This window comes from Lissotriton vulgaris, chromosome 3_1, assembly GCF_964263255.1.
Source record: "Lissotriton vulgaris chromosome 3_1, aLisVul1.2, whole genome shotgun sequence".
In the NCBI taxonomy this organism is placed as follows: Eukaryota; Metazoa; Chordata; class Amphibia; order Caudata; family Salamandridae; genus Lissotriton; species Lissotriton vulgaris.
In genome coordinates this window covers 1817939002-1817965856 of record NC_141689.1, presented here as the reverse complement: position 1 = coordinate 1817965856, position 26855 = coordinate 1817939002, and the positions used below count along the sequence as shown (strand labels likewise).

At 46.8% G+C, this 26855-nt stretch overlaps 1 protein-coding gene across 1 annotated transcript in view; it reads left to right on the top strand.

Moving 5' to 3' along the window:
* SLC10A7 (solute carrier family 10 member 7) overlaps positions 1 to 26855 on the top strand; it is an 872524-nt gene that overhangs the window by 780248 nt on the left and 65421 nt on the right. Inside the window, exon 10 of the mRNA XM_086962267.1 lies at positions 6282 to 6355. Within this exon, the coding sequence (XP_086818393.1) occupies positions 6282 to 6355 (74 nt within the window). The remainder of the gene's footprint in view (positions 1 to 6281; positions 6356 to 26855) is intronic.

The window sequence follows — 26855 nt, the reverse complement described above, 5'->3', positions numbered from 1 at the left end:
GAGCACAGCTTCCTCTTAGTCCCAAGGGTATTCCTGTCCTGAAGACACCCTCCTATTTCAAGAAGGGTCGAAACGTCGTCAACACCACCTAGGGATAGTCTATTAAAGAATGAACCTGAGAACAATCTGATGCCTCTTCTGTGGAATTGAAAAGAAAGTACACAGCTATCGTTGTACATGCCAATAACTACCCTTTTCCGATTTTAAGTCACTATAATGTCTATTTAAAATATATGTTTGGATTTGGTCACTTCACTGAGTTCTTATATGTCACTCGTCTCTTTAAAACCACTACTCACTGAGTTTATTTTTTCATCATAATTAAAATGAATATGTGTCATATTAATTGGCTGAACTAATGAATATATGTATTACTCAGTTCGGCTGAATTTAGTATAATTTAGTACATCCAGTTGGCTACTTTCCTTTAATTGAAAAATAATTGTATTTGTGTTGTCTAAATTCATTTGCGGCAGATATATCCTGCCTTATTGTTATTCTTTTCTCTCCTCTGATTTAACCAACACAAAATAAGAATGTGCGATTAAATAAGATTGTTTTCTAAATGAGTTCCATGTGAACACTTGTTGTAAGCTATAATTTAATACCCAGTTCGCATGGACATATGGGTCGCACTTGTTTTTTTTAAATACTTTATTCAAGCCAGATGTTTTGTGTTTCCCATTTAGGTATGCTAATTGGCTCTGCAAGGTCTTCCTTACCCTTGCTTTTACCCATCTCCTATGTCTTGCTACGTATTTAAAGACCACCCCTTTTAGCACATCCCAAAGCGTGCATGGGTAGATGTCCGGGGTGTCGTTTTCGCTCATGTAATTCTTAATTCACTGAGAGATCTCCACTCTAAAACTGGGCTTCGCAGTGTTAGCCCGTTGATTGCTATGCAAATGTGTGCTAATTAGTACATGGTCTGACGCGCCAATATTGCCTATGCTAATATCGTCTGTATCTGTGCATAGCCTAGTTGACAGGAGGAAGTAATCTTGTCTTTCATAGGTCTTGTGGGCTGATGACTAATGCAATCTACCTCCCCATGTGCATATACTTCTAGTCATCCACCAGCGCAGCCACACTCAGCCGCTCTCCAGGCCAGCAATGCTGCTGGTCTCCCTCCCTACAGTTCCTTTTGAGGAGTAGGATCTTTCACAGGATCTAAATCAATATTAAGGCCTCCTCAAAGAAGCAGTCCCTCCTCTGTTAAGTCAAAGAGTTCTGATATCCTAGCCTTAAGAAAGGCCTTCTGCTGAACATTGTGTGTATTTGTTCTCTTATCCACTATCTACAGCCTCCTCTCTGCTTTACCTATGCATGTTTTCAATATTTAACTCTGAAAATGTTTTTGTACAAAATTGCAACCCTCCGTTTTTATTTCACAAGAGGCAAAACATTGTATTGCCAGGTACTTCCATTTCAAACTGTCTTGGTCTTTTAAAAGGAGGTGTGTCTTTTGTCGAGGACAGCTGTCACACCTTGTCAATCTTAAAAAAGTGTAAAGCGGAAAACCTTTTCGGTGTATAATTTAATGCCTCAACACAGTCCAGCCTTGCCCTTGCCCTTGGGTGTGTACCATCCAGCACAGCCCTCTCTCCTCCTTAGGTGTATGCAGGCACCAGGCTCTAACGTGACTGGATCCGTGCTTATATATATGTCCCAGAAACTGCACGTGCAGCACAGTCCATCAGTACGCCGCCTCGGCACTGGTTTGAAGTGCGTAATTGAATATCTGTTTTTGCAGTCACCCAATTAAACAAGTATGTGCAATGCATTCGGTCTCGCCTTTGGGACCTTATATCTATTCCGCTATGCAGCACATAAGCCTGGGTGCTGCAACATCTACTGTTTTTTAACATGGAGGGAAAGTTAGCACCAAACTGCGTGACCCGCCAGGTATGGGAACACATGGAGAGAAATATTGCCTTTAAGCTGGAAATGGTATAGTCAAAAGCTCTGTTTTTATTATAACATCAGGGCACTCGGTGGTCATATCACTGAAAATACAAGATTTGACAAAAATATTGTCTACGGGTGCTCGTGGAAGACAATTTCTATGGACTGGAATCTAGAGAATGCTAAAGTGATTCTGGTATTTTACTGGTCGTTTTCAAACAAGAAAGTTAAATAGAGGCAGTTGCCAGAAATAATTTCGTTTTAAAAGAAAGTCCTCAGCAGAAAGCAATTCTGGTGTTTTACTGACCTCTACTGATCGTTTTATATCAAGACAGTTAAATAGAGGCAGTTGAACAGAAAAAACAGTCCTAGGGATGATCTCCAGGGCCCACAAAGTACATACACATATAAGGACATACTAAAGTATATATAAGAAGTCTCAAATGCTCGACCTAAAAAGCAAATCAGTTCATTCCACGCCCCATGTACACATCCTCTGAATACTTGGCCTCTGCTCTGCTGTTGCCCGACTCCTGTCTGGGTGTGCCAGTGCCTGTTTCACTATCAAGACAGTGACTCTCGGGCTGTCTCATAACATGCTGGGCCCCAGGACGGTGCATGCTTAATGAAATTTTGAGCTGGTGATCTTTTAAATAAACTGCAGCTGTTGCATGGCTGGCTGCCCGCTGGACCTGCTGCACTGCTGCTTGCTACACCGCTGGACCTTGTGTATGCAGCCTTGTTGCACCGCCCCCTCTCCCATGGCCTCTCCTCACCCGAGGGAAGTGAGGGAGGGGCACTGCTACTGTCGGCTATTCCCACCACCTTCTGCCCTTGACACATCTCACAATTCCCTTCTTTTGTTTTTCAAGAGGACTTTTCAAGGGTAACAAGCATTGGAAATGCAATAGGTCTCGCATTAGAAAAGTTGGAGCTATTGGTTTTGTAAATGACTTTTCTTTTTGTTTATTTGTTGGTCTTGAAAACAGCAAAATTAATAGCTTTGTCATTTACAATGCCAATAGTTTTACCCTTTCGCAAATGTGACACCTATAGCATTTGTAATGTAATATGTGTTGTATTTACATTACTATAAAAAGAAACAGGCTTGTAAATACAAACGTTTAGTTTTGTGAAAATGCACTGCATCCTTACAGCGTCTTCCACTGGGGAGCATTTACCCAGGTAAACACAGAAACAAAATAAGTTTCAGAAAAAAAGCAGTCTATGGTTACTAAACTCCACCATCCTTGCATGCGGCTTTAGTTCCGGAGGCTCAATGTGACCGGAGTTCCACAAAAACACTGCTCCAGCTGGAAACAGCATGCAATTGTTCAACATTAAAACTGTCATGATCCCGAACTGCAGATTATGTGATAAAACAACACTTGCCGACGGAGCAATACGGTGAACGCTGAAAAACAGAGGTGGAAAAAGCCACGTTTGTACTGCTATAAGACAAAAAAATGTTTGCTTGAGCAAATGATGCCAGTGTTCTGTGTTCAAGCCCAGTGGGTGCAAATAATTAAACTTTCAAGCCTTATCCACAACAAAACTTAAGATGCAAGGAGGAAGAAAGTGGCGAGGCATCCAATACAAAGCAGCGAAGGGCGAGGAGACAGGCACTCCTCTGAAAGAATGCAACTTTAAGTAACATTAAACAGCAAAGATGCCTGTGCTTGCACCACACGTCATAGCTCCTAAACCTCTCACTTCTTCTTTTGATTGTTTGTGTTAGCTCTAGTGGCAGACGGAAAGGCAGGGATATTGTGGTGCAAAGGTGGTTCTGGATGCATTTGGTCTGGCTCCGGCGCTTGTTTCCATCTTCTCACATATTTGTTTACACAAGTAACTCTCAAAAAGGAACGGTAACCAGGAAAAAGCACTGCGCGGCAAAGCACATTATGTGAGTCTTAAGGCAAAACGCGCTATATTTGTTAAAGACTTCTCGGCTAGCGATCTTGTAATGTGGACTAATTAAAAATAATGTGCCATGGCGGCTCAATACACCATGTTTGCTGTCCCAACAGACAGCTCTGTTCCATCCAAAAGTTGCTATCTGCGTGCACTGATAAAGCGGCTCTGAGTCTCATTATAGGTACTTAGCGCTATAAAAATACCCATACCATAACTTTGCTGTTCTAATTCTAAACGTTTTGCTATATTGTTGCACGCCGTTGTCTAAATCCACTCGGTGACCTTAAACTGCGTAGGATATTGCCTTTAGCACTTTACGATCTTAATATACCCACAGACGAAGCTTGTCGAAACGTCATAAATGGCCTGCTATTGCTAAGGAAGAGACAACAGTGGTTCTTAAATGTCTTCAATGTGGCTTGTTATTGCTTTGGAACCGTTTCCAGATACAGGAAACCAAAGAAGCTGAGGTATAAGCAAGCAGTATTTGTCTGCTGTTTTGGTAATACTTTCCAGTCCGGTTTCTTTTTTCGTATTATTGCTTTACTTTCTTTGGTAGTTGGCGTGCTATGTGCTGGGTTGCAGAGTCGTATTGCCACTGTCAGGCGTGAGGTGACCTGTGCACTTTGCTTGATTCCCCAACAGCCTGGAAAACAGTCCTGTGTTGTGATTGTGTGGAAACAGGAGGTGATGTGCCGACACATAGAAATTTACGCGAACAAATGCACAAATTGTGAGGATATTTCTGTCTACTGTTTACTACTGTACAAGTGTCTGTGTCATAAGTACAACCCTGTGCCCCATGTGCATGCACATATATGTACTGTGCGCCTGGCCAGATACCACTGAAGTTATTATCTTAACTCACAAGTACAACTAAGGATTAACACAGCAGACTACGCTGAGATGCTGTTTTCCCGAAAGCTGACACGGCGGGCAGGGGAGGGGGCGGAGCGGGGAGAGGTGCGACACGGCAGGCAGGGGAGGAGAGTAGGAGGAGGGGGAGGAGAGTAGGAGGAGGAGGGGGGAGGAGAGTAGGGGAGGCACGGCCTAGCGGCCGTGCAATCAAGAAGTGAGGGGGCGGAGCTGGGGGAGGCTGTGAGAGAGAGAGTAGGCAAGGCAGGCGGCTGGGGGCATGTGTTTGTGTTAGCTCTGGTGGCAGACGGAGAGGCAGGGATATTGTGGTGCAAAGGTGGTTCTGGATGCATTTGGTCTGGCTCCGGCGCTTGTTTCCATCTTCTCACATATTTGTTTACACAAGTAACTCTCAAGAAGGAACGGTAACCAGGAAAAAGCACTGCGCGGCAAAGCACATTATGTGAGTCTTAAGGCAAAACGCGCTATATTTGTTAAAGACTTCTCGGCTAGCGATCTTGTAATGTGGACTAATTAAAAATAATGTGCCATGGTGGCTCAATACACCATGTTTGCTGTCCCAACAGACAGCTCTGTTCCATCCAAAAGTTGCTATCTGCGTGCACTGATAAAGCGGCTCTGAGTCTCATTATAGGTACTTAGCGCTATAAAAATACCCATACCATAACTTTGCTGTTCTAATTCTAAACGTTTTGCTATATTGTTGCACGCCGTTGTCTAAATCCACTCGGTGACCTTAAACTGCGTAGGATATTGCCTTTAGCACTTTACGATCTTAATATACCCACAGACGAAGCTTGTTTAAAGATTCTATTTACAAACTGTTTTCCCGAAAGCTGACACGGCGGGCAGGGGAGGGGGCGGAGCGGGGAGAGGTGCGACACGGCAGGCAAGGGAGGAGAGTAGGAGGAGGAGGGGGGAGGAGAGTAGGAGGAGGAGGAGGGGGGAGGAGAGTAGGGGAGGCACCGCCTAGCGGCCGTGCAATCAAGAAGTGAGTGGGCGGAGCTGGGGGAGGCTGTGACAGAGAGAGTAGGCAAGGCAGGCGGCTGGGGGCATGTGCACGCGCTTTTAAGCTCAATGCGCATGCGCATTGAGCTTAAATTTCTCGTGCACTGCAAGGAATCGCCACGATTCCTTGCAAGTTGGTTCAAGAGTGGATAAGCCCCCATAGTCTCGCAAGCTCGATGCGCATGCGCATCGACAGGCGAGACCTAAAAATGGAACTTAGAGCCACACCCAACATAACATTTTAGATGGGAAAATATCAACTAGGGGATATGTACCCCTAGGAACTCGTTTTCTGTGGTGTCACTCATAAACTCTGCAGGAAATATACTTGTTGATACTTACCCTTGCGCAGGTCTATATTACATTGACGCCTAATTTTCAAAATGGATAAATTGCTCCAATCGTTCTGGTTTAGAAACTAGTATTTTTAAACCTAAAGCTTTGTCTGAATTTTGTTAGTGGCACTAACATTTGGAAAACAATTATTTGCATTTCTTGGATTGTTTTGGGCTAATGAGGTTTACAGCATCTGTTTTGTTTATCGTGATACTTATCTTATCTATCCTGTTTTTTAGGAAAAGCTCTGGTTTCACACCAGCCGACACAGTGGCGATCATATTCTGTTCCACCCACAAATCTCTAACTTTAGGTAAGTGTCATATGGCCCTCCGGCTACAGAATTTAGAAACAAGACTCAATATTTTGGATTATTTGAATAATTTAGTAATTGTCGAGCAAATTGATACTCATTGAACGGGGTGCAGTGTCTACAACGTGCTAATAATAGCTGATAATGCATTTGACGTGTGCATCGAGGTGACATAAAAATATTGGAATATTTTTTATTCAGAATGTATAAAGGCTTTTTCAGACACGTCTTTACATAAAATTATCAATTTTAATAAGCCAGCCAACATTAACTTCTGGAGCAGATCTCATTTTTGTCTGACGGTTCAACAGAAGTCCACGTTCGCTTCACAGTTTTGTCAAATATTTGTATTAAACGAAATACTACATTTCTTGTGCATTCTCAAGCAACAATACTAGCCTGCTGTCGTGGTGATTCCATCTGAAGACATGTTTTAAAGTTGTAATATTATTAATGTATCTACAAATAAACAGTTAAAAAAAAAACATTCACAGCAATGTAGGGGGTCAAACTACTTGGGCACATTCCTGAAAATTCTGAGATCTGTGAGGAAGAAAAACATTTTTTTTAGTTGACAGTTCATTGACAGTTCTCAGGTTACAAAGAGACCCTATACATTCTTCACTACAAGCCATGAAGAAATAATTTAAACTTTTAAAAGTGAATGAGAATTGTATTTAAAAAAGATTGATCTGAGACTTCTCTATTAGTAGACTTGGAAAGCAAGAAGATAGTGACATTTTAAACGAAATGAGAGATTGAAAACGAGTGCAGTCCAAAACCATGATAATGACCGGACATTGTTTTTAATCAGCAGTAATGCTGCTAAAGCATCAAGTTAAACGTGGTTACTTTACCTGTCTCCTAATGTTAAAATACCACAGCACAGCACTTGCAGTCGCCACTGCTGGTGAAGGACATTCTAGTCAAGATGATTCTAAAAATCACTCTAGTGAACGTGGCTTGCATGCATGCGTACATCAGCCTATTCTCGCGCAATATTCCAACCAAATGCTCGTGATGGGGACGTTTTTCTAAATACGAGGTATGTTTGTGTTTTTACATAGTCATTTCATGTCCAGGTCCAGTCTTACAAATGCTGTTGGAAAACCAATCCGATTTCCGTTTACCAAATCCCTGCCGTGTCTCAGCATCTGGCAACTGACTAAATGAACCAAGGTTCCTGCCCCAATTCCAAGGTAGTGAGTGCTGAGACCATTTTTTCGGGTCTGCTTTTGAAATTGGTTCTTCGACTGTGCTTCACGTTTTGGTTCAGGTGAGGGAAGTCAGTAGCTACAGGAGAGCCCCACAATGCAACCTCAACTCCCACTTAAATTCTTTTTTTTCAATTAATGTATTTATAAGATCTAAGAATGCTCCAAAACTCTAACCATTGAAGCCTACGGTACATGTACATCTTTCCTACACTCTCAGCCCTGCATCCTCTGCACACTTGACCTCTCAATTATATTTCTTCTTCCACAAGGGTGAGGTGCTTTACTGAGCGGTTTCTTCTCGGTGCCACAGTGCAAAGGGAGCATGTCTTCAAGATTCCAAGAAAAAGGCACCTGGGTCGATGTCGCATACATTCATAGATGCCGGCTGATGAGAACATGACTGAACTACATTTTCTTATAAGAAACCTATGATGAGGAGCCAAAAGGAGCAATAAAGAGGGGGTTCCCTGGCCTTAGCTGTTGCCCCTCTGTACTATGTCAGTGTGTGACTTCCTTCCGTCTGACACTAAAGACCCTAGGCTTGGGTCAGTTTGAATAGGGTTGTTTCTCTTCACTGATTCAGATTACTAATCTGCACCTCGGTTCTGCTTCAGGCAGAGGCATTTGATTTGACATTTGTTAGAACTGGGATTTCTGGTTGGCTAAGGCTTACGCCAAAGCCAGGCAGAAACCACCATTCTAGTAAGGGCGAGGGAGTCACACGCCAAGATAACCCCTGCCCACCCCCTTGGTAGCTTGGCACGAGCAGACAGGCTTATCCCGGAGGCAATGTGTAAAGCATGTGCGCACGCACACAACAGCAACAACATCCTAGGCACACCACAAAAGGAACTCCACACAAGGTTATATAAAAATAACTTTTGTATTGTCAAAACACATCAGATAGTATCACACAATATATTTTGTGCCAACTGGCACGGGCAATATTCACACGGGATTATTTACACCAGGACAGGGCCACATGGGCCACTGTCAGAATCAGCACTTAGCAGAAATAGCACTTCTAGAACATAGAATAAGTGTAGCACAAAATAACAGTTATAGGTCACAACCAGTAACCACTGGTAACAGGTAGGTACACACTACGCCATACTAATAACCATAGGCATAGATCACGCATGGACACATAACCTCTCTAGTATAACATACTAGGCAAAGCAAACTTCTAAACATGAGCTCCTTTAGAAGTATAACACAAGCATAAAGGCAAAGCACATTGCGCATAATCACATTTAGGCCTAAACAGTATAACTACAGTAGGCAATCTCTCACTAGTCTAAACACATTAGACTCTCCCCCTAAGCATAACTCACATTTAGGGATGTAACTCACAGTGAAGTAAACTCTCACTAACATAAACCTACATAGGTAAAATAACCTCATAATCACATTGCGCAAACATCACCTTAGGCAATTACTATCATCAACATAGTAAAATCACATTACGCAATAATCACATACCAGCCCCCTGGCCAACTGGCCATCTCAAGAAAGGAACTCAAAAAGCCCTCTGTCCAGAATGTCAGGGCGCGCTGCCAATGCAGCGCCAGACAGGGGTGTGCCACTGGCGCAAACCTAAACGTTGCAGCTGCCCACTAATTGCTGGGCAGCTGGGAACAACAACAGGGCCTAAACGTTGCAGCTGGCACTAAGTGCTGCGCAGCTGTGACAGGCCAAGTTAGGGGTGAAGGGAGTGCGACTCACTCCGGGATTCACAAAGAACAGGTCCCCCTAAAAGAAACAAAAAGCCTAAACGGTGGAGCTGACCACTACTTGCTGGGCAGCTGGGAATCAGCCAAAACTGCGACAGGGTCCCCACTGACCCTAGAACAGGACTGCGCCAACTGTTGGAGCCTTCTGGCTCTGAAATCTACTGTGCACCTTGGAGCCCTCTAGGCTCTATAATCATAATGAGTCAAAACATGGGGACAAGAACCTGGGCCCTTCAAAGAAATATAGCTCACGTTGGAGCCACACAGGCTCTGACCCAAAACATGCCCTAGAACCTGGGCCCTTCAAAGAAATATAGCCCACGTTGGAGCCACACAGGCTCTGACCCAAAACATGCCCTTGAGCCTCTCAGGCTCCTAAAACAAATATGGCACTGTCGTTGGAGTCCCCCCACTAGGGACTCGTGATCAAAAGAAATGCCCCCTGAGCCTCTCGTGGCTCGACAAATGACTGGGCCCTCAGAAGAGCCTCGCGGGCTCTAAGTAAACAATTGCCACCTTGTGGAGCATCTCGGGGCTCGAAATAAACAAAAATGCCCCCAGAGCCCTCCGTGGGCTCCAAATCGCTGGCAGGAGTGGCGGGCACCGGCAACGTGCCCTCTGCCCCCCCACCCTCCCCCTCTGCTACAAACAACATCTGGACCCACTCACCGGCTCTGGTATTCTGCCGGAGGCGGCGACGGCGGGGGCTGCAGGTCCTCCTCAGAGCTGCGGCGGGGGTAGGCACGGGACTGTGCCTCGCGCCCCTCCTTCTCTTCCTGTAGGCTGCAGGCAGGCATCTCCGGTCTCCCTCTCCATACGGGAGACCGGAAAAGCAGGAAACACCAAAGGCTTCCCCCAGGCAGGTTGAAGCAGAACAAAGGCTCACCAGGCCCCGCCCTCTTCCACTACTTCCGGGTCGCGCTAGGCAGCGCCGGCGGCCCAGGGGAAGACTGCAAAGGCGGCTCGGGCTGCATCGGTGATTGCTTCACGGACAGTGAGAGGGGTAGGCACCCTCACAGCTCTCAAAGTACAAATAAAGGGCAAATATGCGGCGTGGGCAGCCGCTTGGAATCTAAATAATAAAAATAGCGGCAAGGTCCCTGGCAGTGCGAAATGCAGGGTGGGCACCTGCCTGGAACATAAAGCGCTCCCAAGCGCAAGGGGGATAATTACAGCTCTCCCCAAGCGCTAGAAAGCAAGCCCAAGGACAAAGAGAGGGAGCCCAACAGCTCCTAGCCAGGGAGAGTCTTGGAGCCCTCCTAGGCCAAGCAAAAAGGGTCCAAAGAAGAAGTCCTCCATGGATCCAGGGGCTGTGCATGGCCTAGGGAGGCAAGCCTTCCCCTGGGCCCCAGCAGCAGCATGCCCCTGGCAGATTCGAGTCAGAAGCAAGAACATCTTCAGGGTGTCACAGCACCCTTTTTATACAGCACAATCCTTTGTCTAAAGGTGCAGGGTGGTGGGCAAAACCAGGCGCAGCTGGTTTGGGAGCACTCTTGATGAGCTCAGCCAACCCTCCCATTCACTAGTCAGGCCAGGGTCATCAGTCGCACCACAGGGGGCGGAGCCAGCATTGTGTGGGGGAAAGCCCTGCCCTATTCAGGTCCCAGGTGCACCCCTCCCTCACATCAGCATGCTAATCTCTCCACTCACCACTGGGGCAGACCCCTCCAGACTCCTGGAGCCAGGCTCACCAGCCAGCTCCAGCCAATCACGTGCCAGCACACTCACTGCACAAACATGCCAACTTCTAGAAGTGGCACTTCCACACTAGACACAATCATGCCGCATACATCATTACGCAGCATTGAATCTCACGAGTTCGCACATACCTAACTCGACCCTGCACTCCCCACGCATCAGGAAGTACCATGGTCAGACATATTCCCCATGCATTCCTATGGGAGGGTAGGTCACTCTCACCACACACACAGAGAGCGCACGCACTTTACACTGAACCACAGTGAAAAAGTGCGAAGAGACCTAAAATCACCAACACCAGGTTACAGAAATAGGCTAGGAAAAAGCAAAAAAAAGTTTCTGGGTAACCTGCCAAAAAGGGCCAGGTCCAACAACAGTCTATTCCTTTGAATAACTGTGGGCATTAGCAATATGATATGTTTTTCTTTTGTCCCCAAATCGCTCCTTCACCTCCTGTGGACATTTCAGGATAGTAGGGCGTTAAAGCAAACTTTCATCTTTCACTGACCGGTTTACAGCAAATGCCCAAATGAACATGGGATTTAGGCCCATGCAGTAAAACCTGAAACGCAGAATCGTACCGACCTCTAGTCTGGCCAGATATGAATGGGAGAGAAGATGATCAGGACTCTTTATTGTGCATAAAGGTTTGTGTGACTATTACTGGTCTACAAAGTGTAGATTCTACCAAGATAGTGGAATTAAAGCAAGCCGGGACAATAATGGTCCTTTTTGAGCAACTATTTCTTCCACAGATTTTAACCAACATTCCATGCCGCCAATGAATGCATACGTCTTGAAAGTCTTCATTTAGGAACCCCCTGGACAAAATAAAGATCTTTCAGTACTGATAGCTCTAGTAGTATTGCATGTGAACTCCATCATGGAGGTACCAGCTGGGGAACAAACATCTCATGAGAATCCACCACCTCCTAAGAAGATAAAAAAGTGGCTGCGAGAGTGGTGTAGCTGCCTTTTGGGAGAAGATTTTCACCTTCTCAGAAGCCAGTTGTGACCTAAATAAATAAGATTTCATGATTGTTTGTCTCTTTCTTAATTTGACCCGCACCATCTGATTGAAGCCTTTTCCCTTTCCAACAAACATATTAAAATCAAATTTGCAACTCTGGTAGGCACAATTCTGTACTGTCTGCCTCATTCTACCCCCAGTATCATCTTCCAAGTGTCTTCTGCACACGAAATGGAAGGAGTAAGTCCGGCATGGTTAGCTTTTTTCACAACATCAAACAAAGTATTAGGATATGTTAGAGAGGAAAGTGCACCAAAATGACACTTTGGGCAGGTGATGCTCAGGAGCATATCAACAATGTTCAACATGTGTATCCACATAATATCTACTTGAGGATGCAACCAAGAAACACCCTACAAAGACATACGGCTTCAGTTGCTCATCAAAACATGCAGAGTGCCAACTCCACCCACGTGAAGGATTACTTAAAGTATTCTCTTAACGAGTGTGTTCAATAATTATAAACTATGCACTGCGCCCAGGACAGGGTCCAAAATCTCACATTACATGGTAAAGAGGTAGTAAAATCTCACATTACATGGTAAAGAGGTAGTCCGTAATTCATCCATTCTTTTTCTAGTGTTTCCTAGTAGTAAACATGCCAGCAAAAGGTTTTTTTTAATAGGAATGCATATGACATTTCTATAGTGTGAATCTAGCCAGAAGGCACCGGAGTGCTGTACAATGCCCTATGCTGCCATACCATCATAATAGCAAAAATGACAATCTCTCCTCTGATAACTTTCACAAAGAGTGAATTCTGGATTTCATTAATAAGTCGACCTTCTATTTAATCTGTACACTAAGACTAAGTATTCTTCTTTTTCATGTTATAGCTTTCCTACATTGTTGAAACTGCCACTTTCTGGTTGGCTGAGGCAAAGCCCCAGCTAGGCAGAACCTACCACTCCCATCAGAAGCATTTGATTGCTCACACTGTATAACCTGTGTTCACCCTTGGGTAGCTTTACACTGAGCAGTCAGGCTTATCGCAGAGGCAATGTGTAAAGCACTGGCACAGCACTCACTCACTAGAAGTAAACTGAGTGTCACAAAAGAGACTTCACACGGGATGTATGTATATAACGTTTGTGTTCAAAACACACAATCAACACAACATAAACATCATGTATTTCTGGGCATAAATCACACTTGGAATTATTACTAGCAGGACTAGGCCCAACCATGGTAAAATGACATCAGGTGTAAGGTATATACAAACAATCTTAGTGGTGGAGGGTCTAAGGAGTATTTTAAGACCCGCCTAGGTTAAACTCCTCTTAACCATTATATTAACAACACAAAAAACCTAGGGGTCTAAAAAGAGGATGTTTAAGAACCTCTACATTGAGACCTGGGTGTCTAAGTTAGTACAACCAGAGCAAGCCTAGACTAACTAATTCTGACTAAGGGCCTGAAAATTCACAAAAGTAAACCAACAGTGATTGTGGAGGAAACACATTCAGGATTCCCATCAAAAGATTGTATGATCAATATTATCATTTGGTCATCCTTCAAGGGTCTGATGTCTCTAGATCATTGAGACAAAGATCGTACCCTTGTCAGAGAGAAGGGATTCGAGCCCACAATCACTTTAGGACCAAATAATACAGATCTGATGAGATTAAGTGCAGTGCAAAAAGAAAATGTGGAAGTAGTGAATCTAAAATAGGATAGAGAACCACCAATAGGAAATACTTTATTAATGAAGAGGTCTCTTCCTATTAAAACCAAGAACAGTGCAAAACGATATGCAGTGTAACCATATACCTGCATTGGGGCCAACATGTTTCAGCCTCTTGGGAATAGGACCCTAGGCTTTCTTCAGGGCCTCTGTTCTATCTAGTAAATGCTACTGCGTGTAATGACTAACGTGTGAGAAAAAATCATAATGAGGCCTCCCCCTGACTCAGTACTGGCTCGAGACAACGACGGACAGAGCGGGGTCTCACAGTTCCTGAGCTAGGTCCAGGAGAGGTGAGGTCTGTTCCCCGGACATACTGGATGTACGAAACACCAGTTGACGCGGAGAAGTACTAAACAGATGACGGAAAACCATATCCTTTAATGTCATTATGATTTTTTCTCACACGTTAGTCATTACACGCAGTAGCATTTACTTGATAGAACAGAGTCCCTGAAGAAAGCCTAGGGTCCTATTCCCAAGAGGCTGAAACATGTTGGCCCCAATGCAGGTATTTGGTTAAACTGCATATGGTTTTGCACTGTTCTTGGTTTTAATAGGAAGAGGCCTCTTCATTAATAAAGTATTTCCTATTGGTGGTTCTCTATCCTATTTTAGATTCACTACTTACACATTTTCTTTTTGCACTGCACTTAATCTCATCAAATCTGTATTATTTGGTCCTAAAGTGATTGTGGGCTTCAATCCCTTCTCTCTGACAAGTGTGCGATCTTTGTCTCAATGATCTAGAGACATCAGACCCTTGAAGGATGACCAAATGATAATATTGATCATACAATCTTTTGATGGGAATCCTGAATGTGTTTCCTCCACAATCACTGTTGGTTTACTTTTGTGAATTTTCAGGCCCTTAGTCAGAATTAGTTAGTCTAGGCTTGCTCTGGTTGTAATGATGTCTTGTAAAGCGCATGAATCACCCCACATGGGGTATCTCCGCGCTGTAGACCGCTGGGGAACCCGTCCTGGCTTTCCCTGTGAGATGGTCCCTACTGGGTATCTCCAAGGTGAAACCAGGCATCCCCGGCGTATGTGGGGGGCCGTTGTGGAGATGAGGCAAGCTAATGCCCTGAGTTGCCGAGTGTGATCCCTGGTTAGAGTAGGCACCGAGGCGAGATTTATCAAGTCCACTGACCCTGGTCCACGACCCTGCCTCGTCGGGAATTGAACCCTGGTCCCGGGCCGTCCTCTGCTTCCGAGTCTGCCGCCTCTAACCAGTGAGCCACACCACTCCACGTACTAACTTAGACACCCAGGTCTCAATGTAGAGGTTCTTAAACATCCTCTTTTTAGACCCCTAGGTTTTTTGTGTTGTTAATATCAGGTGTAAGGTAACACCACCAGCCAGTGCCGTGAATAATAACAATAATAATAATAACAACATTTATTAGAGCGCGAACAGTTACCTCAAGCAGAGGCGTCCCGGCGCTAAGAAAGCATCGCGGGTACAACCGCAAAAACCAGCAGGAGTGTTCTTGTCACTAAGGAACTCGGTTGAAAAGCCACGTTTTCAAGGCTTTCCTAAAGCAGGCTGTTCGCAAACTGTCCTTCCCACACACAAACACAATCACACTCTGCAGCAATATGCAATGCAACAGGTATCAGGCAGGTCCATACAGAACACACTCATAAACATATGCACTCAGTGCTCTAATGCGTTGCACTGATACCCAGCAGGCCAGTAGATAAAACACTGCAGACCCCGTGACTCCAAGCCTCCCTTCAACTCACCTAGACTATCCTACACCCACAAATTGGAGATAACCCATCGTCCTCTGCACCCACTACCCCCCTCCCCGGACGTGGCCGAAGTCACACTTAGTCAAGAAGCAGGAGGAGGTAGGTAACAGGACTAATTAGGAGGCAGCCATCAGATGGGGATTGGCCTCCCCTCGGGAAGTTCACCCACAGGATGCGGAGCTGAAGCAGGCTGAGGGCAATAGTTGGTCACACCAAAGGGTACCACAAGGGCCTTCTGGCACCTAGCAGCGGCTTCTCCGCTTCGGCGAAGGAGCATCACCCCACTGCTCTGTGAGCAGGTCAAAAAGGAAAAATAAAATGATAAAGAATTGTCATTATCCTTTTATTTTTCTGTCGTGGCTCAGCTGGTGTGGGGCAGGGCTAGCTGTCACAGAGGAGCAGGGTAGGAGTGGTGAGCACTCTCTTAAGTGTGCTCAGTGGTTTGGCTGGCCGTCTTGGCTAGCCAAACAGTCATGCACACTTTGCTTGTTCTCCACCAGGCTGTATTGTACAGCCTGGGTGGAGAACATGCACAGCCTCCCAGTCCCCCTCTGAGTGCCGAACCACTGCGCTCAGACCAATCAAAACTCTGCTGTAAAGCAGCGTTGTGATTGGCTAGGGGAGCCTGTGTGCTTCCTGCCCTTGGAGTCCTGCAGTCAACTGAAGAGCCGAAAAGTACCGAAAGACAGCGACTGGCCTGCAGGTATGTGATTGTTTATACTTTTTTTTCGTTCCCTCCCAACTCCTCCCACCCCTCCCCCACAACTCGCCCCCCCCAGCCCTCCCCCCACCGCCTTTAAGTAGCAGGCTCCACTGCTGGCACCAGCCCAGTCATGCGAAGCACAGAGGGGTCGCTCTGTCTCTTGACACACTCTGGTACTAGTCAGTCAGTCGCACCCAGGCACAGCGTCTGGTGCGCATTGATACGGGTCGCACCAGACCATTCCAGTCACACACAATGAAGAGTTGCAAATTCCACACCTCCCTGGAAATGAGGCACAACGCCTGGCACGCAATGAGAATTATTGCAACAGACAATTCTGGTCACATACACAGGGGCATGTTCAATCAATCAATCAATCAGTGACACTTATAAAGCGCGCTACATACCCGTAGGGTCTCAAGGCGCTGGGGGGGGGGGGGGGCGCTACTGCTCGAACAGCCAGGTCTTCAGCTTCTTCCTGAAGGAGAGGTGGTCTTGGGTCAGGCGCAGGTCGGTCGGGAGGGAGTTCCAGGTCTTGGCGGCCAGGTAGGAGAAGGACCTTCCTCCTGTAGACGCTCTTCGGATGCGGGGGACGGCGGCGAGGGCGTGGTTGGCTGATCGGAGGTGGCGTTTGGGAGCGTAGAAGTTGACTCGGCTGTTGAGGTAGCTCGGGCCTTGGTCGTGTAGGGCTTTGTGTGCGTGGGTGAGGAGGCGGAAGGTGATTCTTTTGTTGACGGGGAGCCAGTGAAGGTCTCTCAGATGTCCGGAGATGTGGCTGGTTCGTGGGATGTCGAGGATGAGTCTGGCTGAGGCGTTCTGGGATGAGTCTGGCTGAGGCGTTCAACAATACTTCATGAGATAGAATGAGGTACTACTACGGTTACGCCCCTGCCTAGGGGGGCGGGGGAGGGCGTAACAGTGAATCAGACACCGCATACAGTTGGCGTGTTGCACGAGATGGATGCAGCACGATTGATGAAGTGGTCCACACTTGATCCTGCAACCGGTGAATCCCCTCACCACCAACATGACCCTTGTGTGTGCTGAGGTCCCCACGATGCAGCATCCACATGCTTTAGATAAGGCACGGTTTCTGGGGCTCCGCACTCGGGAATCCGTTCTTCAGGCACTATTCTTAGTTACACGCTCACACTGCTCTACCAGTTGGGATCCAGCAAACTATGTGGACACTTAACAGGGCACTGCTCTCCAGGTGTCAGAAGTAGACAGTGTGGGTCCCTTGTAGGAGATCTTCGATGTCTGAGTCCTCCGAAATAACAGGGGGCAAGCCAACAAGCCCTTGGAGAGCAAACTTCAGGGTGCCACACAACAGCAGGTAGTAAGCCTAGGCCAGCCACTATACAGGAAGGACATGCAGTACCTTGCAATGGCAGTAATCCTCCTTGTGCACAATAGATTGACCTGGCAGTGTGCACTACATAGTTCCAGGTTCTCCCCCTTCACGCCCCCCCCCCCCCACATCCCCACAAATGTATCTCTGCCCTGCTGAAGTATGGCACCAGCAGTTATACTGTAGTGTGCCTTTGAAGTTGGGTGTGGTTCAAAGGGTCTCCCTTTAAACTACAGATGTCTCCCCTAGATTTCAGTCCTGTCAGCCATGAGGACGTGGAATGCAGATTGTTTTTTTTTTTTTTAGAAACAAATGTTATTGAAATTTTTGTGCACATTCAGGCCTGATAGGCCAATACATTGAGATATCATTTACAACACAGCAGGCCTTCATGGATCCAAAGAACTATTCTCCAATAAACAAGTGTAACAAGGACAGCACCCCCCTGAGCTCCGGATGGCAACGACACCCATAATATCATATCTTGCTACACTGTGAGACTTTTACCCCCTCCCCGAGCCATAGCTGTACACCCGAGCCATATCTGTATTTCTCTTTCTAAAGCAGCGTCAGCAGATTAAGCAAAGGGTAGCAGGATACCATGGAAATGTACCCATCTCGTCCAAATTTCCCCATGCCGCTGAGGGCAACCCCTTGCTTTGAAGACCCCCACCTCCATCCCCATGCACCCCTTCGTGGCTACTCTCCATCCATTCACCGAGGGAGGAGACTCCACCCTCAAATGTTGGGTGATGTCCTGCGTGGCCAGCTCCAGTCTGAGAAACAAGAGATGCTGCTTTCATCTGTTCCCACCGATCTCCTCTGTACTATAGAGAAGGACCAGTTTAGGGTTCAAAGTGATTTCCCAGTCTAGTACCCAGGCTAAGCTAGAGGTCACCCTACGCCAAAACCACTGCAGTGCCATTCAGCTCCACACTGTATGAAGAAAGGTACCCTCCTCAGTCTTGCAGCGGAGGCATACAGGGGAGCCATAAACAGTGTCTGGTGTAGTAGGCTCTGTGCAAGTATTTGAATTGGATAATGTGATAGCATGATGAAATTGCAAGGCCCTGGGCGGTGCCTAAGGCCACCGTCCAGTCATTATTGTTGAGATCTTCTCTGTCTCCCGCCCACGCCACCGGTAATGTGATAGGACTGTGTGTTACTAGGGACTGATATAACTGCTGAATCTTATGCTGCCCCATGCCCCCCAGTAGCAGCCTAACCTCCAATGGGTGTACTCTGACAGCTACGCTAAGCCTTGGATATTGGGGAAAGGGCATGTCAGAACTTTAGGTACTTGAAGAACTGACTCCGGTGTAGGTGGTATTCCTCCTGCATCTGTTGGAAAGACTTCAAAGCTGTGCCCTGCATCATATCTCCCAATGTGGACAAGCCTATAAGGTCCCACTCTCTGAACCCGAGTAACCCTTTGACCTGACGTAAGACCATTCCATACCACAGCGGTGTCTCCCTTGTCAATTTACTCCCCCAACCCAATCGACGTGTCATCAGCCTCCATAATTGAATAACCACTCTGGTGGCCAGAGGCAGGTGCTCCACCCCAACCCGACTGTATAGATAGTCCAGGACCGACCGTGCCCCCATTGCACACTTCTCAATGGCATAGGCGGGATCGGACTGATCACTGTACCACCAGTCATTGACCACAAGGTGAGATGTGATATAATAGGACTGCACATTAGATATCGTGATCCCACCGCAGCAGGTGGACTGAATGCACGTGCGAAGGACAATCCAGAGAGAATAAGCTGCATCCAGTAGGTGTCCCATGGGAGGAGCCAACCCCCTAGGTAAGGAAAACCCACATGGGGGTTTGTCCCTACCCAGGCAGTAAACAAGCAGGTTTAACTTCCCGTCCACTCACCTACCCCTTTCTCCACCCCTCAGTATTTACCCTAGGGCTGCTCTGGTCGTTGTGCAAGCCTCCCTCAGTGTTGGCTACTGAGTGAGAAAGGCAAACCTGAGCATGTGACATGTTTGACGGGCTTTTCTGGTGGGTGGTACAGTCCGTGCTGTGTCCCACTACTAGCTGGTGCAGTACCCGCCCTGGGTATATGGTGTACCTTTTGTACTGGACACTCACAGGTACAACACCTAATCCAATCAAATAAACACCCTATCCTGGCATGTGTTGGAAGATTGTCTGCACTTTGTTGCTGGAGTACAGTTTTAAAGGGCCCAGAGTCCTAAGGACATGAAAAGAAAGCAGGCAAATTCTATGAGGACAAACAGCTAAACGTTTTTGGGAAATTCCTCTAAAAAGGGTCATGTCCAACATACATTAACTATTGTTAAGGTAAAAAATAATAGTCTTAATACCCTTTGGTCGCTGAAATATCATGCAATTTCGTTTGTTGGTTTCAAATCTGTCTACCTGTGCAACAAATGTCTTTTTAGTTAATAAATCAAAAAATGTATTTCCATTGAATGCATTTAGAAGCATTGCTACATTGGTAGTAGTCAAAAGGTGATGGAATAAACTTGAAACCTTCACTGATAAGATCACTGCAAAGTTATCCCTCAACTGAAAGCGCGCACACAGTCCATCTGCGCTGGCTGGCAGTCGGCCTTGGGGACTGGAAGCCATGCCAGGATGTCTCCATAGTCCCTGTCCATCTGTTGGGAGTCCAGTAATTGGAGGCGAACAGGTATTGAAATGCAGTTTACAGCATCAAACTAATGACTTGGGCAGATTTTTCTGCAATGACAAGTTGCCTAAGGCCACTTCATGGGAAGGATTGGAGTTAATAATGACAGACCTGAACACTGAATAATAACTGTGAATAGGAGAGCATTGGCGAGAGCCCGGTCAGGGTAGTGTTTGCTTGTTAAAACCAAGATTTCCGCAAGGAAGCTGAAGAATAAAAAAGTTACAAATAAAAAAAGAAGTTGTTTTGATTAACCATGCTTAAGTTGAATCAATAATAGAAGAACGACAATGGTATTAGGAACTGAGAGGGCGACACTAAACAAGAAATGTAACTGTAAGAATGGCAAAATGCTGGTACATGAAGAAAATGAAATTAAATCTGGACACGAGTTTTGAGTGACGTGTTCTTGTCATTTGAGGGTCCTGTTTCCTTAAGGGAAAGAACATCCAAACACAATTCTATGTCAGGACAGGAGGCTCCGATTATGCTTAGTCTCATTTCTTTACTGACACATAGCAGCCAATCACATTACAGTAAAGAAAAAACAGAAACAGGGCAACCATAGAGTACCCCACAGTATATAAACAGTCTCAGAGGTAACCACTTCCTCTTTCTTTGCTGCTCCGCAGCCAGTTAAGTGCATTTTCTTACTTACTTGATATTTCATTGCTTGGCGTTCTACTGTTATTGTGCCTTGTGGATTATTGCCGCTTTGTGCTTTGACATTGCGCTGTGTGTCGCGCGTCTGGGGCTTGGCTCCGTTGTTGTTTAGTCGCGTCTTTTCGCCGCTTTCAGCGTGCACTTTATTTGTTTACCGGAGCGTGTGTCTCACCTCCGTTAAGTCGCCGAGCGCTTCCTAGCTGCTCGCGCGCTGCTTGTGGAGCGGGAGCAGGGGTTCCGTTTGTTTTGTGAGCGCGAGCGCTCTTCGACGGTTTTCACTGGCAGGCGACAGTCGCGCATGCGCGCTGTCCCATTTCCGGCTGTTTTCTCTTCAGCTGGTTTAACGACGGCGTTTGTTGACGTTTGCCCACGGCCTGTCAGTGCAGTTAACCCCGTCCGACGCTGAGGTCTTTTAGGACTTTGGTAGTGTTTTTATTGGCATAGGCTCTGCCTAGAGTGTTGTTTGGTGCAGGCTTTGGCTCCCTCCACGTTCTAATTGCTACCAAGGCAGGTTTTTCCTGCGTTTAAGCCTGCTTTGGGGTTCTACACTCCCCCTTGACTGGTGTTTCCAACACTCCATATTTCTAGTCGTCTTGTGGGCTTTTACCTCTACCTTGGTGTAGAATGGCTGAATATTTTGATGACGTGGAAGACGACTACTACTATGCTGATGAGGAGGAAGGCTCCTTGGAACAGGACTTAGTTGAACAATTAGATAAGGGTGTTCAACAGTCCGTTAACAAAGCACTAGTACGTGCTATTAACCCTTTGAAACGTCACCTGAGTCTCTATGCTCAACAGCAGGGCTGGTTGCCTGCTTCCAAGAAGACGGCGAAGTCGCCGGTTAACCCTCACAAGGCTGACTTTCAGCGTCTGGCAAAAAGTTTGGCAGCTGCGCCTCCCTCAACTGCCGGTCTTCATGAGGCTGATTCAGACAATGTGTTGTCCTCCGCATCTTCAGACCATGTTTCTCCTCCACCTAAAAAACGGGTCTGTAAGGAGCATTTTGTGGACGCTCCTGAGCGTCCTCCGGTGCTCAATTTCGAGCCCGCCGACATTGTTCACCCCAACTCTTCTTCATGGGGGCCTTCTCCGGCTGTAGCTGCCTACATTGAGGCACATATCCGTCAGCCTTTTGAGGCTTCGGTTCGTGCCAGGCTGCGCTCGGAATGCCCGAGGCCAGATTTGTCTGCCCATTTATCTGAGACCCCTGAAGTTGACCCCATGATGGTCACCTATTTGAAAAAGTATGCCAAGGACCCAAAGAAGGGCCTGGATAGATCTTGGCGGTCCTGTCAGGATAAGATGTTGGACGTCCTTGGGCCTCTCACTAAAATTTTGGACCTCGGTTACAGGGCCCAGGAAGCTTCTGCCCTTGTGAACCCTAAGGAAATGATTGAATGGGCGCAACGGGCGATTTGCCAGCTGGGTAATGCGAATTGTGCGATATCTGCGGAACGTCGCAGGTCCATCTTATTAAAGCTTGACCCTAGACTATCTGAACTGGCCTCTTCTGAGTCGGGCCCTGAGGCGGACGGCCTCCTGTTTGGCCAGCCTTTTCTTAAGGAACTCACGCGCTTTGTGTCAACCTTCAGTGGCATCGACAAGGCGCAGGCCTCCTTGCGGCGAGCCATGCGTCCGGTTTTTGGAAAGGCCGGACGAGGTAGGGGACGCTCGTTCGGCCGTGGTTCTGCCAGTCAGTCCCAGAGAGGCAATTCCTCTCAACACAGAGGCTCCTACGACGCAGGTTATTCTTCGAGAGCCAACTTTTATCCTTCCAGAAAAGGAAAAGGCCAGTACGGCAAAGGACGTTCCGGTGGTCATCAGGGACAATACCAGGATTCCCACTCTACAGGTGAGACTGATTCCTGCATGCGATGTGCTGTTGGGGGGTCGCATTCAGTTTTTTCTGCAGAATTGGCGCATGCTCTCCGCCGATGCTTGGGTGCTACAAACTGTTCAGGGGTTCAGAATAGAATTCTATCACCCAATGCATCAGACTTGTCCCCCTCCTTGTCTGCATTTTTCTCTTCAGGATCAGGTTTGTCTTTCCGAGGAGATAGACTCTCTTCTCAAGAAAGGGGCGGTGATTCCAACCACCCGTCATCCAAAGGGGTTTGCCAGCTCTGTCTTTCTGGTCGAGAAAAAGGGGGGCGGTGCTCGCCTTGTTCTCAACCTGAAAGAGTTCAACGGGGGAGTCGTATACCGACATTTCAAGATGGAGGGAATCCATCTCTTGAGAGATCTCCTTCGAGAGAAGGATTGGATGGTCCGGCTGGACCTCAAAGATGCATATCTCTCGGTTCCGATTTACAAACCACATCGCCGTTTTCTCCAGTTTCTCTGGCAGGGAGTCTGGTACGAGTATCAGGTTCTCCCGTTCGGTCTTTCGTCGGCACCATGGTGCTTCACGAAACTGTTGCGACCAGTTGTGGAACATCTTCGGTCTCTGGGTGTCCGGTTGATTATTTACCTGGACGATATTCTCCTTCTGGCGGAGTGTCCGCTCAAACTTATTCAACATCTGGAATTGTCCATCACTCTTTTACAATCTCTGGGGTTTCTGATCAATGTTCAGAAATCGGTTTTGGTTCCTTCCCAGCGGATAGATTTCCTGGGTTTTCAGATCGACTCGGTAACTTGTCAGCTTCTCTTGCCCAACCAAAAGATGCGTTATATCAAGAGAGAGTTGACATCTGTTATTTCCAGACCGACTGTGTCGTTGAGGTCGTTGGCACGTGTAGTCGGTCTGCTGGCATCTTCCATCCAGGCGATTTTTCCGGGTCCCCTGCATTACAGGGCAATGCAGCGCCTGAAAATTCTTCATCTCCGGAAAGGCCTCGGATATTCAGATCAGATTCCTCTTACGGAGGAGGTCCGGTGGGAGATGCAGTGGTGGTTGGACCACATGGAGGCCTGGAACGGCCGAGCCCTCTTCGGTGTGTCTCCGGATCTAGTGATAGAGTCCGATGCCAGTCGGTGGGGCTGGGGAGCCCGTTGCGGCTCGGTCTCGACGGGGGGTCGTTGGTCCCCTCAGGAATTGACACTGCATATCAACTGTCTGGAACTTCTAGCGGGTTCCTTTGCGATCAAATGTTTTTCCCCTCTGCAAACCAGTTGTTGTGTCCTTCTCCGGATGGACAATATATCAGCAGTCCGCTATGTCAACAAACTAGGCGGGACCAGGTCCAGAATCCTGGCGGAGATTGCCAAAGATTTTTGGCACTTCTGTCTGCAGAAGAAGATCACTGTTATTGCGGAGTACCTTCCGGGATGCCACAATCAGATAGCGGACTGGCACTCCAGACATCTCCGGGATTACAGCGATTGGAGGCTGCATCCTCGGGTCTTCCGTGCTCTCCATCGGCGTTGGGGTCCTTGCCAACTAGATCTCTTTGCCTCACGCCTCAATGCGCAACTTCCGCATTTTTACAGTTGGAGGCCGGACCCTCAGGCTCTGGCCACGGATGCCTTTCTCCAGCAGTGGCCATCGACCCTCTGTTATGCCTTCCCTCCATTTCTGATGATTCCCAGGGTATTGGCCTACTCCAAACGATTTCAGACGGATCTGATTCTGATTGCCCCTCTCTGGAGGGCTCAAGCGTGGTTTCCGGTCCTTCTAGAAATGTGTTCGGCTCCACCATTTCTCCTTCCCCCTTTGTGGAATCTCCTGTTGGACCCTCTCGGGGATCCTCATCCCCTGATCCTCTCAGGCTCCCTCCCGCTTCTCGCGTGGAGGATCTCGGGGATCGCTGGTCGCTCCCAGGCCTTTCAAGCGACGCTTCCAAGCTCCTTAGTGAAGCATGGGCTCCCAATACTCACAAACGGTATAAGGGGTCTTGGAAGCGTTGGTGTGATTGGTGTTCACAACTCCAAGTTGATCCCGTTTCAGCAGATATCAGCATGATTGTTAATTTCTTGGCCTCCTTAGCCACCTCTGGTCTGGCTTATTCGACTATCAACGGTTTTCGGTCGGCGATTTCGGCGGGTCATGCCCACATAGATGGGAAACCAGCGGGTGAACACCCTTTTGTTTCCAGGTTACTTAAAGGTGTGCGTTTCGCAAAACCTCCCACTCCTAAGTATGTTACCTTGTGGGATGTTTCGGTTGTACTCAGATTTTTGGAGGCTTGGCCTCCCAATGCCTCCTTATCTCGCAAGCAACTATCTGCAAAGTTAACCATGTTGTTATGTTTGGTCTCCTGTAAGCGCGTGTCGGACGTACACGCTTTGGACCTGGCGGGTCGCAGTTTTACTCCTGAAGGAGTTTCCTTTCGTCTCTCCAGACGTACCAAATCTAATACGCCTTCTATTTCTTATCCTTCTTTTCCTTCTCACCCCAATCTTTGTGTGGTTCAGTGCCTGAAAGATTATGAGGTGAGTACCGCTTCTTTGCGCTCAGACATGCAAGGTCCGCTCTTTATTGCATTACAAAAGCCTTTTCGCCCTGTTTCTCCAGCTACCTTGGCGCGCTGGGTGCGGGGACTTATGTCTGAAGCTGGAATTGATGTTTCTGTGTTTGGCGCACACTCTGCACGGGGAGCGATGGCGTCTAAAGCCTATTCCATGGGTGTTACTCTGTTTGATATCATGAAGGCTGCAGATTGGTCATCTGCTTCTGTGTTTAAGACTTTTTATTTTAAACCCATCGATAGTGTTGCTTCTGTAGTGGTGGCTCAGCTTTGAACAAGCATAATCGGAGCCTCCTGTCCTGACATAGAATTAAAAATTTGCAAACATTCGTGACAAGAATTTTCAATTCTATTAAGGACTAGGAGGCGAGGATTATCCCACCCGTTTTTTCTATGCATATATAGATTGTATGGTTACTATGCACTGCTTCATAGTTATTGCCTACTGATATGTGATGAATGCAATGATTTTTTCTCTACCCACCCTTATTTGCTCATGATTACACAGGATGTGTATTACGGCTTTGTGTCTCTTTTCAGGCTCTGACCCCAAGTGAGGCTCCTCCGTCTCCGCCCTTGTGGACGTTATGCTGCGAGTTTCTACTCCTCGTTGGCCTGCTTCTGTTTCTGTGGCTTCTGGAAGTTCCTCCGCCGCCTCGTTCGGATTTTGGCCCTATTGGATGATGTTCTCCTTGGTTTTCTGATGTTAATTGGTTCTTCATACTGGATTTTGGACAAAGAAAGAGGAAGTGGTTACCTCTGAGACTGTTTATATACTGTGGGGTACTCTATGGTTGCCCTGTTTCTGTTTTTTCTTTACTGTAATGTGATTGGCTGCTATGTGTCAGTAAAGAAATGAGACTAAGCATAATCCTCGCCTCCTAGTCCTTAATAGAATTGAAAATTCTTGTCACGAATGTTTGCAAATTTTTAATTCCTGCCCTTACCATAGCGTGTCATCGGACCAGTATTGGGTGCCTCTCTGTGGGCTTTCTGTTATTGTATCCAGACATATAACACAAGAACGGGCATATTCGTAAAAGAAGTCCAAACTATGGGCTCTGCCAATGCTAAATGTCTGGATATGATAAACTAATAACCATGGTTTAGTTCTACTAAAAAATGTTACATTCAGAAGATATAAGACTGTAAATTAAACCTGACTAAAGGCTGTATAAAGCCTTTCATATTCTCAGTCACTCCTGTTCTTTCCTTAACAAAACTCTCCTCTGCAACCTCCCGCTTAGACACTTGCGCCCTGTTTTTCACCAAATCTGTCTGAAATCATCCATCTTCATATCTGATTCCTCACCTCTTTTCTGATTCCTCACCTCTTTTCTCTTCAGTACCTTCTTTTCACTCTCTCCTGCACCTCCTTCACTTCTCCTTCCCCCATACACACCCACTTATGTGTCAGCATTGTCTTTTCTTTCACTTTGTCAGCATCTCCAAGGTGTGTACATCCTTCATACACTTTCGCATAGAATTATAGTTGGAGCTCATGCCCCCGGCCTTTGCTCTGTTCAGAGAGGCCAAGGATTGGATGAGCATGTATTCTGAACTACTCTGCCTTGATTCT